The sequence below is a fragment of the Haemaphysalis longicornis genome, unplaced genomic scaffold, assembly GCF_048455015.1.
Source record: "Haemaphysalis longicornis isolate Haplotype H1 unplaced genomic scaffold, Haemaphysalis longicornis Haplotype H1 scaffold_14, whole genome shotgun sequence".
Classification (NCBI taxonomy): Eukaryota; Metazoa; Arthropoda; class Arachnida; order Ixodida; family Ixodidae; genus Haemaphysalis; species Haemaphysalis longicornis.
Genome location: NW_027526245.1, coordinates 14517308 through 14537895, shown reverse-complemented (window position 1 = coordinate 14537895; position 20588 = coordinate 14517308). Strand labels below are relative to the sequence as shown.

At 52.2% G+C, this 20588-nt stretch overlaps 1 protein-coding gene across 6 annotated transcripts in view; it reads left to right on the top strand.

Moving 5' to 3' along the window:
• The window catches only part of Git (ARF GTPase-activating protein GIT1), a 340959-nt gene extending 321041 nt beyond the window's left edge, over positions 1-19918 (top strand). For 5 of the 6 annotated variants that reach the window (XM_077695261.1, XM_077695259.1, XM_077695260.1 and 2 more), the window contains one exon: positions 19336-19918. In XM_077695261.1, the coding sequence (XP_077551387.1) occupies positions 19336-19542 (207 nt within the window). In that variant the 3' untranslated portion in view covers positions 19543-19918. The remainder of the gene's footprint in view (positions 1-19335) is intronic. The other variant, XM_077695263.1, reaches the window with a different exon arrangement.
• Positions 19919-20588: the final 670 nt, after the last annotated feature.

Here is a 20588-nt window from a genome sequence, read left to right as displayed (position 1 = left end):
ACAGCACATGCTCCAGGGCTGAAGATAATAGTATGCTGGGTTCCAGGGCATTGTGGTATACGAGAAAATGAGATCGCAGACAAAAATGCTGCGCTGGCCGCCTTGCGCAGTGATGTCGAAATCTCACAGGTACCATATGAGGACATGAAACCAGTAATACGAAGACGTCTCCGCGAACGCTGGCAACAACACTGGGATGAACAAACACACAATAAACTACACACAATAAAACCCCAGATAGGCAAATACATGACAGACAAACAAAATAGGTTCAATGAAACATCCATGTGCAGGCTTCGAATAGGCCATACACATGGCACACATTCGTATCTCCTAACTGGTTCATTACCCCCAGTCTGCAACAGATGTGCCGAGCGGCTTTCAGTACTACATATATTAATCGAATGCAAATCCTTAAACGATGTGAGACAGCGACACTTCCCTGATTTATACAAGTACAGAATTCCACTTCATCCCTCTTTATTTTTAGGAGACGAACCAGTGGTCTCGCCATATCTCGCCGAAGCCGATTTTTTAAATCTCATCTCGTAGCACATGTAACTTTCGGATCTCTCAGCATTAAGAGAGCTACCGAGGGTTATGCACCCATCATGGTCACCTTCATCCACCATTATGACCATCTTCATATTTTTAATATCAGGGCCCCTTACACCCGTATATTAAGCTCTTTTAGTATTAGGATCATACTCATAACATACACATTTTAGACACTAAAATGACAGCGAAGGACCACTAAATATTATCTTGGCGCTCTTTGGCCTTGGCTGCCCTTGCGCCATAAACACCCACATACTACTACAATCTTTTTGAGATCACAGCTCCATCGCCATCGACCGCCATCAACCTGCTGCGGCCAGTTAACCTGATCGGCGTGATGGCCTTCGGCCAATCTGCCTTGGCTGGCATCATCATCGTCTCGGGTCGCATGAGCGCACGCATTGCTTCTTCGTCTTCTGTTCCCTTCGACGTCCCATTAAATGCAGACCTTGATGGTCGCTTCTCTCCCCCCTTGACGCTCGAGTCTCGTCCTTGGGGGTCGACGGATCCCACAATATCAGTAACAGTCGCGGATCTAGGCAGCGTCACATCAGGTCGGACCGGTGGTCTTGAGAGGGCCCGTGATCTGTGTCGTATTTTAAATTGTTGAAAGATTGTAACTCTATGTGGCACGAGAACAAATATTTTAGAGTATATCAATAGCAGTTGGGTATCTAGGCAGCGTCACATCAGGTCCGACCGGTGGTCTTGAGAAGGACCGTGGTCTGTGTCGTATTTTAACTCTGACATTCACTGGCCATGGGGGGCTGGCTGAATATTGAAAGAATGACACTTTTGCACCCACAAACCTTCCAAAAAGGCAAAAAAGAGTTGAAGAAGAAAACTCTGCCGGAAAGGCACATTCGTTTCCTCTAAAACAGCACGAAGGTTCTTCACTTCTCCATGCTGCTATGATACCTTTCATGCAAGGTGTTACAATGGATGCTTGCATTGGCATAAAACATGTTAGGAAAGGTCACCGTAACCGGCACACCATGCGACATCCGCTACCTCACATCGAGTGTCATGCCTGTAAAAGGCGCTTCTGTCAATACATTTGCGCGACGAGCCTTTACTTGCCTGCCGCTATTTCAACGGTTATGTTTATCCGACGCGATATTGCGTTCTAGTTATGAAGCAAAGTAAAAATTTTCTGTGTTCCTGACACTTACTAAATTAATATGGCCCCGTTTAAATATCAGGAAATTATTACCTAAATGGCATAGAATTCAGAAATGATCTACATTGGTAAGGCACGGTGCAACCTCTACCGTCGCAAGACATCAGTCATCATGCAAGGATAAATCAGTGGAAGGAAATGATTTGCATTAAATTGAGGCCTCGTTTATCTGTTGGAATGAGCTTCCCAAAAAGACTGGGGTGCTTCAGTTTTTGCGGCACAGGAAAAAAAAACGACCGTGGAAACCATCTTTGCAGGTGTGGAACCAACTCTGCGAGTCGCAGTGCGGCCTTTTTGTTTCCGAGATGAGGGACAGCGGAACAAATCTGTCCAATCCGCCTGCAGCACCACGCTGGGACCACCCCATCCTAAGGGGATGTAAAGGGTGACGCGCGGAACAGCGGCATCAGTTGCTGTGCACCTTGCTCACAAAGGTCCTCTTTCCGTGCACTGCCCTCATTTGCGCGGTGCGCAGAATCGCCGTTTTCATTTTTTCTTTGTTCTCTGCCACTGCTGTGCTGCGCGTGGTTCTGCTTAGACAGTCAAGGATCGTCGGTTCCTTTTTCTTCACCCATCAATGGCCCACAGTTTCCCCCACCAATTACTGCAGACTACTGCTTCCTTACACTGCCACACCGTGACGTGCCCTTGCTGTGTCGAGGTCGAGCGCAGTTTTCCTCTTCGAAGGAGGAGGATCTTTATTGCTGCAAAATCTTCAGCAGGTAAAGTCCTCAGTCCAAGACCCCCTTGCCAGCCGCTGCAGACCTCATCTTCAGAGAGAGAAAGTGTCTATTGAACGGATAATATTTACATGGCGAAGTTTTGCCTCTCAACAGAGGGGGAGGGAAGAGCAGCTGACAGGATTCGGTGTGGGGGAGAGAGTGATTTTCCAGCGGAGAATGGCCCAGCCGGCCAATTATCTCTGTGCCAGGCAAGGCATGGTATTTGGGAGAGTTATAAGGAACCTCCTGCGCTTAGCTTACCCGAGGGGGACATCGCCTTGTGGGCTGCACCCCTCCGAAATCATCCTGACAGAGGCGCTTTGTTCTATGTGTGGGACAGGCATTGAGACGTGAATGTTTCTAAAAGCGACACGTTCGAGCGATATTCACCTTAGGTTGCATGTGATGTACCACGCATAACAGGGAGCACGGCACCGACCACAAAAATTTCGGGGGTCAGCCTGGCTACGCCGCTGTTCACACTCGCATTCGTCAGTCCAAAATGGTGGGGTGTGGGAAAGCGCTCGTGACTGAGCCTGCCTACACGTGGACGGGGGAGCCCAGCTCATCTCGGCGCACAGCCTCAGCACCTCCGAAAAGCCCATTCCCCAGGCCTCTGGGGCCCCGCGCAATGCGAGGAAGCCCTAGCTGAACGAGCACTGTAGGCGGGCACGAGAGGCCCAGAAAAAGGTGTGGGGTATCGCCTTCGTCGGTACCACACGTCTGACAATCTCATCTCCTTTAACCGGGCAAAGGTGCTTGGGAAGTGTGTGCGTCGTGGCAGGCCTTTCTGACGTCCATAAACTAACACACAGACACACACACACACAGTCTGGCACGAGTACGTTAACTTAAAGGATAAAAGATACATACATCGGACAAGAGGACTAAGCGCCGTCGTCGTCCTTCCTTCTTGTTCTTGTCTCGAGTTCGCGCTTCAATTTTAACTGGTGTACACCACCCAGCTCGTCTCTCCATTTCACAGGAGACACACAGCCTGCCCCTGGTCAGCACAAGAGGGGCACACTTGAAGACCAGGATAGCACACTTGCACACCATTTCCAACACATGTTCAGTTCTGCACACTGCACGAAGACATTCATGAAAGACAAAATATCTTATGAAATCAAGCCTTTTACACGACAACAATAAATCAAATGCCTCTTACAACCCCCCGTTTTTGCTTCATGCCAGCTGCTGATACACGCAGACACTCTTGAAACCCTCCTACACCTATACAACAAAATATGGCCTTCAGGGCGCCTCCCAAGGCCTTGGAGGGAGGCCATAGTTGTGGCTTTTCTGAAGGACGGCTAGACCCTTTGCCCGCAAGTTATCATCCCATCGCTCTGACAAGCTGCGCGAGTAAGCTCCTCGAAAAAGTGATAATGAAACATGTACTTTTTGGAGTACAATGGTCTTTTTGAGAGCTGCCAGGCAGGGTTTAGGATCCACCACCAATTATCAGCTTATTGGTTTACTATCATATGTAAAAGATGCCTTTATACACAAACAGTATTGTGTGACCATATTTTTTCATATTGAAAAGGCTTATGACATGGCAAATTGTCAATATGACGTGCAAATTGTCAATATGCGAACGGCAAGTCCAGCTTGGTTTCAACAAACTAGTGGGCTGGGCGGATAAAAGCGGTTTTGAGCTGAGCCAAGTTAACAGCACTTATGTTGGTTCTTCAAAAGACGTAGGGTGCGGCCAGATCCAGACATCAAACGGAACGAAGTCCTGATTCAGGTCAAAAAAGAACAGAAGTTCTTAAGGGCACAGGGTAAGCCCTAAACATCCCATGCTATTTTGGTCATGTTGAGGTACAGGTGCCGTCATAAGTAATTGGAGCACGGGAGCTGAGGCCGAACCGCATAGGAGCACCGTGTAGCTGCACCGGCGGTAAACTAAAGGAGCAGAACACGCATGTGCGCCTGCCGATGGTGATCGCCCATCTATACTTCGCAACCCCCTTCTTTTAACGCGGCTTCGAGCATTAATGTCAGCATACTGGTCTCGGTGATGGCGCTGATTGCAGAGCCTCCTAAAAATATTAGAAAAGAAAAATTGTCACTTCAGATCCCTGCGATTGCGACGCTTCTCCAGCAGCTCGCGTGCGCTGAAGGTGTGGGAGCAACGTTGTCAGATACCGCCTCTGCTATTAGCGCCATCGCTGAGGGCAGTATGCTGCGAATAATGCTCGAAGCCGCGTTAAATGAACTGGGTTGAGAAGCATAGATGGGATATCACCGTCGGCAGGCGCGCATGCGTGTTCTGCTCCTTAAAGTTATCTACATGCTACTAAAGGTATCTACATAATGCATACATCATTTTATTTGAAATTGTAAGCTCTTTTAACTATACGAGAATTTTTGAAATGTGACGAAAATTAAAGTTTTTAACATTTTTTTCCTCCAGGACCTAAATTTTGGTTTAATTTACATGTTAAAAATTCTATAGCAAAAAAATCGTTAAGTGCGTATTTTCAATTCTGGCACAGTAGATGTGACAATCATGTAGATCACAGGAAAAAAAATCAGCCGGTTATCATGGAAGATACAGGAAATAGTACCGATGTAATAAAAACACTGTTTTCAGCGGCTTGCGAAATATACCCAAAGAAGGAAGGCGAGAAGGAATCATGATGAAAAGTAAGTACAGCCTCCTAAATTTTTAATAATATAGCGGGAGCGACGACCGATCGACATGTGAGCGCCTTATCACGGTGTTCACCGGCAAAATAGGCGAGAGTACGCGCATGCGCATAGGGCTATCTGCTGTATTGGTGTCGTCTGCTACGCTGTTTCCTTGAGAGTGGTACACCCCCGCCACTGCATCTGAATAACTTTGTGCCCCAAGCTGCTTAGCTATCTTTGGCGGTAGCGAAATGGCCTTGCAAAATAAGAAAAACAGTGTGCTGCCCTGAGAAGAACAGCGGAGCAGACGACGCTCCCACAACAGACAGCTCGATGCACGTGCCCGTAACCTCGCCTATTTTGCCGGTGAACACCGTGATAAGGCGCTCACATGCCGATCGGTCATCGCTCCGGCTATATTATTAAAAATTTGGGAGGTTGTACGTCTAGAAATAAACACAAAACGCAGGATCTACACATGTGCTATGACCAAAAAAGCAATGCTGATACTGCGCGTGCGATCTAACACGTGGCCAGAGCCGCAAGGCAAGGAAAGGTAATACTGGACATTGCAGCTTGTTTTTTTTTATGAATACAGACAGCGGATCTCCTTACGTCGTAATTCAACTGAAGGCTTACTAGCACAATGATCGCCTGCCTTGTGAATGAGGTATGCTTCTTAGATTTCATGCTTGCGCTCACCATTATATGTTCGTGCAACACACGTATCGTGGAATCTGGGCGAGCACCCGTGGTCACGACAGTGTGAGGTTGCTGCCAGTGCCCGTTTTTAGTGTGTTTGCGTGCTCGCGGAGTCGATCATTTAAAGGGGTCCTGAAATACCTTCCACCGATGCATGGATGCACATGTAACCAAATAAAGCAATGTATTAGCAATCTCCTCCCGCAAGAATTTTGTTAAAGCGATGAGTATTAGCTGAGAAATCGTAAATCAAAAACCGCGCATTATCGTCGCGCCGCGTTTCCTCCTCCTTTCGCTGTTGACGGCGCGCGAGCCTTCCCTCCCATGATGCTGCGCTCCTCAGCGGTGACGTACTTCCGCTATGGCGCTCCTCAGACTGCCGTCTGCTACGGGCAAGCTTTGTTGACACCATGAATCCCGCACTCCGCTCAAGGCTGGAAAAGCGAACGAAAAAATCTGGCTGCATTTGTGCAGCGGCCTGGCCTTTCCCTTTCGCGGTGTACGTTGCTGCAGTTCCTATCGGCGGCACGTGACTTTTTATCGGCGGCGAACTCGCAGCCCACGCGGAAGATCTTGCGCTCGGTCCGTTTCATGCACCGCCCACTGTTTATCCAAAAAGCGCCGTATCAGATGTGGCCCTGCTGGTGCCGGGCCTTATTTTGCGGCGGTGGTAATTCCTGCCGGCGGCATGTGAAAAAGATATTTTAAACCGATACAGAACCCGTGCACAAAACGCTTCAATCATGTGACCAGTTCAGCTTGGGGCGACGCGTGGTGGAGAGCGGCAACGTTGCCGAACCATGCTCTGGCGCGGCTCTGAGCTTTCTAGCGCTAGAGCGAGCGCCATTTCTTTGACAATCTCAAACATCGGTTGCCTTGGCAACAAGGCACAAACCGCTCCAGAAGTCAGTTACGGTTGCATGATCCCGGTTCAGCTCGGGGCCCCACCTCGCGACATGTGGGCACTGCAGGCGTACCACTCACTCCCATTGGGAAGTGCGAGATGCGTTTGGCATTACAGGAGGCGATGGTGTGTGTGTTGTGGATTGTGGACGCCTTTGTTTCGCGATGAAATGCGACGTTGTGCTTCTGCGGGTGGATAGTGCTTCCCATGGTCTGGATTATCTTTCTCGAGCGACGTACGACTCAACCTCGCATGGGGTATGTGCAGTGTGCGTGGCTAAAAGCCATCTCGGCTTGTGCCCCAGAGTTAAGTGACTTCCTGTTCGTCCCCGCAAACCGCGCGCGAGGTGAGTGTTGAATTTACGACGGGCAGGAGGAGGCAACCGATCGTCTGTCAATCGCGGTTCAGACTTGCAACGCATGTTATGACGTGTTCGTTCGAAATGCATATCTGGATTGTTTTGAAGTTGAATAAAATGTATGCATCAAACCCGGGCATTCGGCTCAGGGCGTTCTCTGCGATTGCACGAAAGAAGTACCACGGGGCTTCAACGCTTTCTTTATGGAAAGTACTCAGGTAAGAGAATATCCATGTCGTGTTATGGCCGTGTTGCATTCAATACAAACGGTTAAGCGTTTGTTTACACTTGTTTCGTTTGTCGTAAAATGTCCAAGCACTCCGGCACTCCGCTGGCAGATCAGCGGCGAGTCGACGCTGAGCAGGCGACTCATCTCTTTGCCGGAAGTGCGTGAAAAAGCCGCCCAATAGCAGGATGTCTAGCTCATGACGAACATCTGGGAATCGATGACGTAGACATGTGAAGATGCGGCGTCGAAAAACACGAAGGGAAGGGTGAGAAAAAAGCGACAAACTTTGCAACAAAAGTGGGAGCTTTCCGCTGCGCGTTAAAGAGTTATACTTGGCACAGATGACGTTGACGACCCAATCTAACGAGTGCGCTACTTCATTTAGTGTGCTCAAAACGCCTTTCAGGGCCCCTTTAAAGAGCGTCCGGTTTGACCAATATAGGTCTTCCCACAGGACAGCAGAACTTCATACACAACGCAGCACCTACAGCCTACGCAAGGTTTTGTGTAGCCTTTCACGCAAAAGGTGCCCTTTGGCTCATTTGCGTTCACTCGCCTGCAGAGCCACCCAGTTTGTTTGGTGCAGAAAGCACTACTCCAACCCCTGCGCGTCCCGCTACCTTTTTCAACATGTGCGCAACTCCATGCACTTAAGGGATGACAGCGATTTTCACCGGCCTTTCTTTCACTGATCCACCTTCGCTGCGTTTGTGAATCTGCCCTAGCCATTCTGGGGAAGTTTGTGCAGAGGTCGTTTCCCAGCTGAAAATCAACGACCCTTTCCTGGTCAGGAGCCCCTACAACGGCAATGCTCCTCTCATGTGCATGGGTTCTCCTTAGACATTAAGGACCTCTACATTCTTTGCCGCACACGAAGAAGACGCGCTCGGCCGGCTGCGCTTGTCTCCTTGCAGTTTTCTGCTCATTGTGCCGGTTAATTAGCCGAAACTATTGCGAAAGTGCATTGCCCGAATGTGCGAACCTACGAGGATTCTCTGGACACCCGAGTTCGAGGTAGGGGGGCATTTTTTCGGAATTTAGAGACGATTTTGTGCCCCGCGAGGAGCGCCCGTCATTAGGCCTAACGTCGAATTCGGCTCTGCCGAGGGAAGCGGTAGGCCTGGCTCTCGGGCCCCGCCGAACTGAGGCCAACGTTTCCGATTTTGGAGGCCAGGCATGGTTTTTTGACCTAAAATAGCTACCGCAATGCGTGTAGAAGTTGATGGCGTTGAGATTTCTCCAGAACAAGTGACCAGAGCCCACGAATGGAAAACCGCTGGGAAAAAAATCAAGCAGAACCGCGCGATGGACCTAAGCCTAACGTGCAGAAAGGGATCCAAGATGGACAGGCCGCCGACCTCGACGGCGCCACGGGCGGCGTTAATTCTACGTCATCAAAGGACGCAGAAGAAGATAAACAAAGGGAAATTGTTAAAGGCCGCGCGTCTGCCGGAGCTGCCGCGCGACGACACAAAGGTCATTATGCGGCCGCGCGGAGGGCTTCGTGTGAGCCAAGTGTCGCGGGCAGAAGACAGCAGAGCAGTAACGGCGGCGGCTCAGATCGGCGCAATGGAAGCAAGAGAAGACGTGATTTGCTTGAACAACCAGCAAAATATAATCATTATAAGTACGCCATCGCGGGACAGGGCAGACAAGTACGTGGCCGTGGAGTGCATCGATGTTCGAGGCACGGCGCACGCGGTAAGCGCCTATGAGTCGGCCCCCCGAGGCACCGTCAAGGGTGTTATACGCGGCGTTCCCTTGGAGGACACGGCTGAAGAGATCCAAGACCTCACAGTGCATAAATACAATCCGACTGCACTTCAAGCCAATCGCATCGGCAAGACGAAGACCGTCGTGATCGCGTTTGAGGGCCACAAGGTCCCGAATTACGTGAAGTACGGCAACGTCTTGATGGAATGCACGTTACATCGGAAACAAATCGATGTTTGCTATCAATGTGGAAGAGTGGGTCACCGAATGGATGTGTGCCCGAACCCGCAAGATCGTATCTGCAGGGGCTGCGGACTGAGTAACCCAGACGAAGAACACGGGAGCGATCCCAAGTGCGCACTATGTAGCGGCAAGCACATGACGGGCGACCGCCGATGTAACAAGACGCCGTACGTGGTCAGACGCCGCCGTTGGGAACGCCAGCGCGCGGAGGAAGAGTCCGACGAAAGAGACCAAAAGATGACAGGTCATGCCGGGCGACCCCAACGGAGCTCCGCTTCCCGGAGCCGATCGAGGACGCCGGCCCGCGGGGGCGGGGGCAGACACCAAAGCCGCCAGCGCCGCCGCCGTCAGTCGCGCTCCTGCTCCCGCGGCCGCACACCATCAACCAGGCGCGGTGGAGCGGGAGGCGTGGCCGGCAACCGCCGCACCAGTTCGAGGTTCCGGGCCAGCTCCAGGGCGAGTTCCAGATCGGGGACCAGGCCGAGCACACGCCGAGGGATCCTGCTCGCCGAGAAGAAGGTGGGCTGGACAGATGGATCTCCCGTAGCTCGAGCGGAAGAATTTCCGCCGCTCGTCCCTAGCGCGGTAACTCCCCAGATCCCCCCTCCGCAACCCCAAACTTCTAACCAAGTAGCATCGGCGGCAAAGCCGAAGGACGAGAGTGCCGAACTCAGAGAAATCATAGAAAAGCAGAACGCGCAGATTAAGTCGCTGATGGATAAGATCGCGAAATTGGCCAGCGAACATACAGCGACCAGAGTGGTTGCTCAGCAAACAGCGAGCGTAGCAGCCACGGACCCCACTGAGAAGCAGAGAAAGATGCCGCGGAGGGAGACGCCGCTGGCCCGCATAGTGCGGGAAGGGGCGTCGAAGACCGCACAGGAAGCATCGGGTAGCCAAGAGGCGATGGACGCCGAGACGACCCCAGCCAGCGAGGCCCGCAAAGCCGCAGCCCCAGCTCCGGAGGTACAGAACCCCAGTTGGTGCAAGGTGATCGAGGAGAAGCTCGAAGCGATCCTCGCAGCAGTCAACCGAGTGAGCGTCAGGGTAGACAACCTCGAAGTAAAGGTTGAAACACTATCCGTAAAGCACGAACGACTGGCGGCGCGCGTGAACGCCATGGCCGCCAACAACACAGCGCAGGGAAGGCTCGCCGCACTACGCAAGAAGCGAAACGAAAGACTCAAAGCATCGGTCGCGAACAGACGTGGCCGCCTAGAAACGCCCGAAGAAGATGAAGAGAACAAATGAAGGAAAGAATAATCGGGGGGGAGACACCACGATAGTGTACCAATGGAACTGCAGAGGAATTCGCAACAAAGACAGCGAACTATTACTTCATATTGAAAGCCTAGACCAGAAACCAGACGTGATTGCGTTGCAAGAAACGCACGCCAGACCGCGCCTGCCGGGGTACGTGACCTACACGGACCCGACGGAGCTCGGCACGGCGGTGCTTGTACGAAACAACGTGGCTACAACGCAGCATGTAACTGCCTAGAGCGGCTGCGAGCACACGCTGGTGGAGGTACATTCGAGAACGGTTGGCAATGCCGGAAGCATGTTTAATATGAGCGCGTACTGCAGACCCTCGCAAAAACAGTACGATTTCGATAAGATGGTGCGAGAAGCGAAAAAGATTGCCGGGAACAGGACGCTCCTGATACTCGGCGACTTTAACGCTCCTCATCCGAAATGGGGCTACAAGCATCAAACCAAGAGAGGGACAAAATTAGCGCAAGTAATGGAAGACCAAGACATGGTACTCCTGAACGAGCCGGGGGCGGTCACCCGGAGAGGCAACAGCGCCTGCCGAGACACCACGCCGGACCTATCGTGGCTCTGGGGAACGGCACCGGTGGCTTGGCAGTGCGAGGACCAAGACTTCGGGTCCGACCACTACCTTATCTACATTCAAATTCAAGGACCGAGTTACCGGGCAACGCTGGGCAAGGCCAGGGTAACGGACTGGGACCGGATGCGAAAGCACACCGAAGAGAAAGCAAATGAAGAAGAAGACTCGGACACCGAAGAAGGCCGAGACGAAAGAAGCAACCAAACGTACGCCAAGTGGGCCCGCGAGCAAAAGACTACGCTCGACAAGTTCACTACGCAAGAAGCGAAACGAAAGACTCAAAGCATCGGTCGCGAACAGACGTGGCCGCCTAGAAACGCCCGAAGAAGATGAAGAGAACAAATGAAGCAAAGAATAATCGGGGGGGAGACACCACGATAGTGTACCAATGGAACTGCAGAGGAATTCGCAACAAAGACAGCGAACTATTACTTCATATTGAAAGCCTAGACCAGAAACCAGACGTGATTGCGTTGCAAGAAACGCACGCCAGACCGCGCCTGCCGGGGTACGTGACCTACACGGACCCGACGGAGCGCGGCACGGCGGTGCTTGTACGAAACAACGTGGCCACAACGCAGCATGTAACTGCCCAGAGCGGCTGCGAGCACACGCTGGTGGAGGTACATTCGAGAACGGTTGGCAATGCCGGAAACATGTTTAATATGAGCGCGTACTGCAGACCCTCGCAAAAACAGTACGATTTCGATAAGAAGGTGCGAGAAGCGAAAAAGATTGCCGGGAACAGGACGCTCCTGATACTCGGCGACTTTAACGCTCCTCATCCGAAATGGGGCTACAAGCTTCAAACCAAGAGAGGGACAAAATTAGCGCAAGTAATGGAAGACCAAGACATGGTACTCCTGAACGAGCCGGGGGCGGTCACCCGGAGAGGCAACAGCGCCTGCCGAGACACCACGCCGGACCTATCGTGGCTCTGGGGAACGGCACCGGTGGCTTGGCAGTGCAAGGACCAAGACTTCGGGTCCGACCACTACCTTATCTACATTCAAATTCAAGGACCGAGTTACCGGGCAACGCTGGGCAAGGCCAGGGTAACGGACTGGGACCGGATGCGAAAGCACACCGAAGAGAAAGCAAATGAAGAAGACTCGGACACCGAAGAAGGCCGAGACGAAAGAAGCAACCAAACGTACGCCGAGTGGGCCCGCGAGCAAAAGACAACGCTCGACAAGTGCACTAAGGAAATTGTGACGACTGCGCAAACACCCTTCGTGGACGCCCGCCTCGCGCACATGTGGGCGGCGCGCCACTCGCTCACGCGAAGGTGGAAACGGCAGCGTCACAATAAGAAGTTAGTCAAAAGAATAGCGAGGTTGAATAGGGAAATAGCCGAGTACGCGAGCAAGCTATGCCGCGAAAACTGGCTCAGCGTATGTGATGGCCTGCAGGGCAAGCTGTCGGCGCGGAAGACGTGGTGTCTCCTGAGACATCCCATCGACCCGCTGAGCAGCAAGACGGCCGGCAATCGCCATTTGATCAAGACACTGAACGCCTACAACGGGGATGGACAGCGCCTGCTGAACGACCTGGAACGGACGTACTTCAAAACAGAGGAAGGCCAGTATCCGATCCCTGACGAGTATGCGGGGCCGGAGAACCCGGACCTCGACGAACCTTTCACCACGGCTGAGCTTTGGTCCCCAATAGACGAAGGTAACAAGAGCAGTGCTCCCGGTACGGACACGATTACCTACAAATTGCTCGGTAACATGAGCAATGCGGCGGCAAGAGAACTGCTGGGTCACATCAACAAGGCCTGGGAGAAGTCGCGGCTACCGCCCGAATGGAAAACGGCCGAAGTCAGGTTCATACCGAAGCCCGGCAAACCGCTCAAGATCGAAAACATGCGTCCGATATCGCTGACCTCCTGCGTTGGGAAGGTGGTCGAGCGCATGGTGTTCAAGAGGCTGCAAGCTCATCTAGATAAGACGGGACAGATGCCGGCCACGATGTTCGGCTTCAGACAACATCTAAGCACGCAAGACGTGATGATCCAGCTCAGTGAACTGGTGGTGAAGGAAGCAACGAAGACAGCACCGCGAGCGATACTGGCCCTAGATCTGAAAGGGGCGTTCGATAACGTGTCGCACGCGGCCGTGCTGGAAAATCTAGGAAGGACGGGATGCGGCCGGCGTACGTTCGGCTACATCAAAGACTTCCTGACGAAAAGAACGGCAATGATCAGGATTGGCAAGGAGATGTCAGAACCCGTGGAACTGGGGTACAGGGGAACCCCTCAGGGGTCTGTCCTGTCGCCTCTGCTGTTCAACCCGGCACTCCTTCCCCTACCCTCGTTACTCGAGCGAATAGACGGTGTGAGCCACGCATTATACGCCGATGACATCACGGTGTGGACCAACCGCGCGGGCTCTGACGCCTGGATAGAAGGAGTGCTGCAGAGAGCGGCGGAGACTGTCCACGGATACGCCAAGTCCTGCGGCCTGAGCTGCGCCCCGCAGAAGTCAGAACTGCTCATCGTCCAACCGGGCAGGCCAAAGAAGCAAGCACCCCCGAACGTAACCGTAACCATCGACGGCACGCAAATCATACCGACTGAACAGATTCGGATCCTGGGCCTGTTACTCAGGGGAGACGAAAAAGCCTCGGCCGCCGTCACCAAGATTAAGCACTCGACTGAACAGATCGCAAGCATGATACGTAGAGTTGCGAACCGCAACCGCGGTCTGAAAGAAGAAGACGCACTGCGGAGGCGTTCGTCGTGTCCCGCGTAACCTACTCCGCCCCGTACCTCCGGCTAACGAAGGCGGACAAGGAAGCGCTGGACACGGCGATGCGTAAAGCCACCAAGATAGCCATGGGTTTGCCAATGTACTCGTCAACGAAAAGATTGATGGAAATGGGCACCCTCAACACCACGGACGAACTCATCGAAGCACACTTGTCCAACCAGAGAGTTCGTCTGAGCAGGACAGAACACGGAAGAGCCGTCCTACACAATATAGGATGGCAGGTTGAACCCCAGACGGAAGAGGCACCACTCCCTCAGGGATGGCGTGACTCCATCACAACCAAACCGTTACCGCGCAACATGACAGTGGAACGGCACGAAGGCAGGCGGACGGCGTGGGCCAAAGCCCTGGCCCGGAAGCTGGAGGAGGACCCCCAGGTCCGGTACGTGGACGCCTCACTCCCAAACCACGGAACAAAGGCCGTGGTGGCCGTAACGGACATCGACGAGCTGAAGACCTGCCCGTCGGTGAAGACTACGGACCCGACCGTGGCAGAAGAGGTAGCCATAGCGCTGGCCCTAGCCATGCCGGAGGTCAGCACGGTGGTTACCGACTCCAAGAAAGCGTACGCAAGCTATCGGAAGGGGATCGTCTCCTCTGCGGCAGCAACTATACTCGAGAGACATCCCACAACACCGGGACGAGTCACCGAGCTCGTGTGGGTCCCGGCTCACTCGCTCGTGGAAGGCAACGTCACCGCCGACCACTATGCCCGAGAACTAGCCATCCGGGCCGAGGAAGAGCAACCACACCCCGTCACGAGTTATAAGGAGATCGTCCGCCTGTACAAAGAAAGTAGAACGAGGCTTCCGAAGCCGCACAAGCAACTAAGCAGACGGCAGCAGACGATATTGCGCCGGTTACAGGCAGGGTCGCTCGCACACCCGGCGCTTCTGCACAAAATGTACCCTGCAGAACACGACAACACATGTCCGTTCTGCCGGGGAGACGGCACTGTTAAGTTCGGGCTCCGCATGCAATTAATGAAGGCCGCCGGTGGCCCATGTATTGGCGGCGCCTCCGCTGGTAGCTACGATCCTGTGTCCCTTTCATGTAGCCGCACGGACGCCAAGTTCGGAGCCGCGGAGAGCGTGTGTTGTGCCCGTCCTTTTGTGTGTCAAAGGACGGGGGCGATTAGCCTGAGTACCTCTGTCGCGTCGAAGGTGGCAGGGTCATTCGGCATGGCAAGCTGACGGGAAGCTGAATGATGGTGCGTATCTTAGTGTCGAACGGGCGCGCGGTGTAAGTTTTTGAGAATCTGCGAAGCCGGCGCCGGGAGCGCTCCGTTGACGGGTCGTTCGCCTTGAAGACGATCGCTTGGGCCTGAAGCGCCTCTTCCCGGGGGACAGACGGCAGGCGGCGGCGTCCTTAGTCTGGGAGGGGATTAGCGGCGACTCCCGCATTGTCCCGACGCGCGCGCAGACGAGGGGGCAGGGCAGACGCGGGGGGATGTTAGCCTCGCAAATACCGCTGTAAGCCTTCCGCTTGGCTTTCGTGCAGATGCCGCCCGCTGAACGCAATGTGTGTCCACTTAGGCCACAGATGTCCTGTATTTGTTTGTCGGGTGCTATGGCGTTCGTGAGAAACGCACTATGAGTGTGTAAGAGAGAGTGTTAGGTCACGTGACCGCAGGTGCGAACATGTGTGTGATTGGCTGGTTCCTGTGGCCAATCAATGGTTTGTAATAATTGTTTTGAAAGGTTTTTCTCTCTTTCTTGAACGCCCCCTTTTTGGAGGCGGGGTTTTTGCTATCAAAACCGGAGTGTTGGGTTTTCTCGAGGGTCGGTCGAGAGGGATCTAAGAGTATAGATCTCGGCCGAACAGGCTGCTGCTGTCAGAGTGACAATGTAACCGTCACTCTGACCTGATGTAACGTTGGAGTAGTGTAAATAGTGTAAATAAACCTAATATCCAGCAAGGAAGGCAGTCCTCATCCCTCACCCGCTCTAAGCATCGGTCGTCGGTCATCGGAGCGAGTCGAGTCGAGATCAAAAGAACATCACTATTTCGTCTCCATCAGTTCGCCAAGAAGATGGAGAGGCGAAATTTAACTGGCACTCTCGCGCACATTATTGGGGAGTGCAAAAACTCGAGACACCCCCCTACACCCTTCCCCCCTCCCCCAATTCCAACCCGCTCGAGCGATGGGAGACCTTACTGTCCAGCTCTGACCTCGCCATTCAGCAACGGCTGGTGGCTCGAGGAGAAGAATTACTGGACACATATGGGTCCCTCGAATAAGGAACCGCCCCATCTGGTGCCTGCGCGCACCATTCATTTGAAGCTCCGGTAAAGTTGTTCACTCATTGCCGCACACCGAGATCATGGAGGTCGTATCTGAGGGAATCGACCACTATGGAGCCGTCCGCTTCCAGAATGTGGACGTCAACACTTTCTTGGATCTATTGGGCCTCTACTTCACTCTTCTCTTGTGGAATTCTTCATTGAGAAGCTTGGCTATTAGGCTGAGCGACCTCCGGCTGGCGCGGTACGGGCGGCAATTGGAGGTTATGCTTCGTGCTTCCAAAACCGTGCGCTCTTTCCGCTACCTAGATGACTTCTTGGGGCTTTTCGAGTGTGTGACTGATGACTTGGAAGAACATGTGCAGCGCATCACGGACATTTTCGAAAACACCCCAGCTGGCCTCGTGCTTACAAGAGAACTTCCTTGGACCTCCTCCTGCAAGCCATGTTTGCTGGAGGTATGCACCCCGCTCGAGGAAAAGCCTGCTTCCGTTCTCCTCTGCCCATTCCGAAATAGTGAAACGCAGCATTGCCTTAGCCGCTATAAAGGGCTCCCTAAAGAGGTCTTGCCCGCATGAAGTAGAGGCCAGTTTCAATTGGCAGGTTGCGAGGCTTTTGTCGGCAGGCTTCCCAGCTGCCTTGCTTCGTGACTTAGCTGAGGTGTTGCTCGGGCAGATTCACAAACGCAGCGAAGGTGGATCAGTGAAAGATACGCCGGCGAAAATCGCTGTCATCCCTTATTTGCATGGAGTTGCGCACATGTTGAAAAAGGTAGCGGGACACGCAGGGGTTGGAGTAGTGTTTTCTGCACCAAACTGGGTGGCCTTTGCAGGCGAGTGAACTCAAATGAGCCAAAGGGCACCTTTTGCGTGCAAGGCCACACAAAACCTTGCGTAGACGGTAGGTGCTGCGTTGTGTACGAAGTTCCGCTGTCCTGTGGGAAGACCTATATTGGTCAAACCGGACGCTCTTTAAATGATCGACTCCGCGAGCACGCAAACACACTAAAAACGGGCACTGGCAGCAACCTTGCCTCACACTGTCGCGACCACGGGTGCTCGCCCAGATTCCACGATACGCGTGTTGCACGATAAGGGTCAGCGCGAGCATGAAATCTAAGAAGCATTTACAAGGCAGGCGACCATTGTGCTAGTAGGCCTTCAGTTGAATTGCAACGTAAGGAGATCCGCTATCTGTATTCATAAAAAAACAAGCTGCAATGTCCAGTATTTTCCTAATTGCGAAGAAAAAAATAGCCCTTTGTCGTTCAAAATTCTGCCTTAAGCATAGTTCTTGGTGAAAAACTGACGTTTATCCTACATATCAAAGAACTTAAACAAAAATGTATAAAAACAATGAATATGCTCAAGGTCCTGTCACATCACTCCTATGGTGCTGAAAAACAACTTCTGTTTCGGGGTTTTACGAGCCTGGTAGGCTTGCAGTTGGGCTATGGGAGTGTTGTGCAGTGTAGACCATGTGTAACGTAACAGCTTATAGGGCCAGGTATAACGTGTATTTTCCTGGCCAGCTGTACTAGAAAGAACTCATTGCATAAGCGTACCGCTTATAATGTGGTTGCCCGAAGCACACTGCTGTTTATTTATTTACTTAATTATTTGGATAAGTGCCTGCAAACAGCATGCCTTCAGCATAGGGCACAGAAGAAACGAGGAAAAGGAGAGGAGAGGGAGATATGTCTAATAGAGAAACAAGAGCATGAAAATGAAAATAAAAATAACAATTGAACAAACGTCACATGACTGGCTCGCACATGATTCTACAACACAAAAGAACACACTCGGGCTTTAGGTGCATTTTTAACAGCTCTTACAGAAGTGCCGCAACAGTCAAAGATACTCAGATCAGGTTCCTCAAGTGAATTAATTGTGAAGTAATTGTGTTCTCTGAATAGGACTTCCATGATTGACGTAAAGGGAAGTTAGCAAATCGGTGGAGTCCCAAGTGGAAGAAGGGAGGATAGCGCCGACGAGTTTGGAACGAACCGCCTGCGGCTCACTTGACCATTTTGAAAGGCCACAGTTTTCTGGCACTGCTGTGGCCTGTCTGGATGCCAACGAAGCAGGGCTCACTCAGGCCAAGCGCAAGAAGCTGGACTCGGCTTGCATGCTCGGACATACTCGGTGCCGAGGAGCAGGCCGTTTTGGCTTTTTCATTCGTAGGCGCCCGCGACTAGCAGTGGGGAGGCTGAGCTGTGAAGTTACTGAAAGGTGAGGTTCGCAAAGTGACTCTTCTGTTCTTTGTTTCGTTTTTGTGTCAACGAAATTCCCGCAAAGGCTTTTCCCAGCGGATTCGCTATTGTGGGGTACGACTGTTCAAATGAGAACTTTATTTGTGCAGGACGAACTTGCCTCACAGCCTTAAATGAAAACAATAGATATGTACATGTGTTAGTGAAGCCGTCTGGATGTTAGTGTAAGGTCAAGAAATGTTCCCTAGTTGCTTGCGCAAGCCTTCTTTTGATATAGGGATGAAATATGAAGTTCAACATAAGAGATGCTTTCGGGCACGAGGCAGTAGCAACCTCGTGAACACCTGCAGTTGCCAGTCCATGCTAGGCCGGTTAATATCACCATAAATGTGGACATTATGTTTTGAAAAATCTACAATTTGCTTGAGGCTCTGAAAATGGTGGATGAATTTGGTAGCATCATAAAGAAGTGGCAAGTAATAATTTCCCATTACATTTGTGGCGGACACCTCAGTACAAACACTTCTCTCGTAGAGCTCTAGATGACCACCTCTACAGCGTATGTTGAGCGAGCTGTCAACCGCAATTCGTGCACCTCCTCCTCTTTTTGATGAGTTGAGGCATAATTGCACTGCGGAAATCCGTGTGTCCAGGTGGGAAATATTGCGCATTTGTGCATGAGTCGTGCAGTTACGTTTCCGTGAGGCATATAATTACGTACTTCGTAGTGGTTAGATTAGAGTAAAATACCTCAGCCTTTGTTGTAGGCGCCGGACATTCTTGTAATACACACATGCTGATTTAGTGCTTTGTAGTGCTTGCTTTTTGGCAGATTCGCTGATTGACCGGGGCATCGTTTTAGGGTCGCAAAAAAGAGAAAAGATGGATTCAGCCATATGCGACGCAACTCACGCTCCTTTCCCTCCTTCAACTTAGGACCACCACCACAACAGCCAGAGGCGCTCACGAATCCAGTGCTGTTGTTCCCTCCCTCAACGCAGGCGGTGCTGTGCATGAGTGCGCTGTTTGGCAGCAGCCGCCCGCCGGGGGGCGCCCTGGGCGAGTGCCTGTGGCGGCTGACGGCCAGCGCCCACCAGCTGCAGCTCTGGGCCGCCTCGGGCCTCGGGGGCTGCCAGCTCATCCAGGGTGCCTACGAGGTGGCCAAGGGCGCCAAGCTGCTCGTCCAGGCCTACCCGCCGCCCTGCTGAGGAGGCACGCTCTTCGGCCAACTGGGCTTCGGCTTGAATGCACTGCAGCGCAAACAACAAACAAGGACAACTGACGCTGATGTCTGGCACATCAATACAGGGAAATGACTACCACCATGTGCTTACACACTGTCCACGGTGGTAGTGATGTCGTGGCAGCAGTTTTGTTATTTTGTTTTCGTGCGTTATGTGTCGATCTTCCGGTTGCGCTGATTTTTGCTATATTTATATGCCAGACGTCACAGAAAATCGGCATCAGTTGTAAGTCGGTGACTGTGCGCCTTGCTGTCCCTGTTCGTTGTTTGCGCTGTGGATTCAAGAGGGTGGTGGGGAAAAAATAAACGCTCATAAAAAATAAAAAATTGACTGCCCGTCACCAGCTGATTTGGCTGCATGCAACAGAAAAAAGTAGGTACACCACACTGTGGGGCAGTTTATTCACTTTTAGTACTTTAAAAGCCAATGGCATCACAGGGTTCACAACTTCTGCAGACAAAGGGATCGCCTTCAGAACGAACTGGACATTTTAACAGACGCAAGCGTAAACCATTATGGCACGGGCCTTGCTTGGATGTGCCCCGAGGCCCCGGTTCTCCCAGAGTACACCACCTTACTTGGCACAGAACTTTCCAGCCTCGATACAGAAGTGTACGCTATTAACCACTCGGACCAACCTCTACCGGAGAATTTGTTGCTGGGCTAGTAGGTGCATATTAAGTTTAGAAGAAACCAGCTGAACATAGAAACAAAGGACTAAATGTTAACAAAAACTGACAGGGACAATGCTGGATTGTCCCGGTCAGTTTTTGTCCCTGTCAGCATTGTCCCTGTCAGTTTTAAATGCAGAGCATTTCTTTAACTCACGATGTTATGCGTCCGTAACTCGGCGTCCGCACTACGGCAGCTGCGCCGTCTCCCCCACTCCTCCTCGCCCTCAACACGCTTGCAACAACAGGTGCAGCGCGCGCTCCGGCGTTGTAAGCACCGTAGCAACAGCAGGTGCGGGTGCGTCGTGGCGTGACGGTGGCGTGATAGCGCGCTCTCTC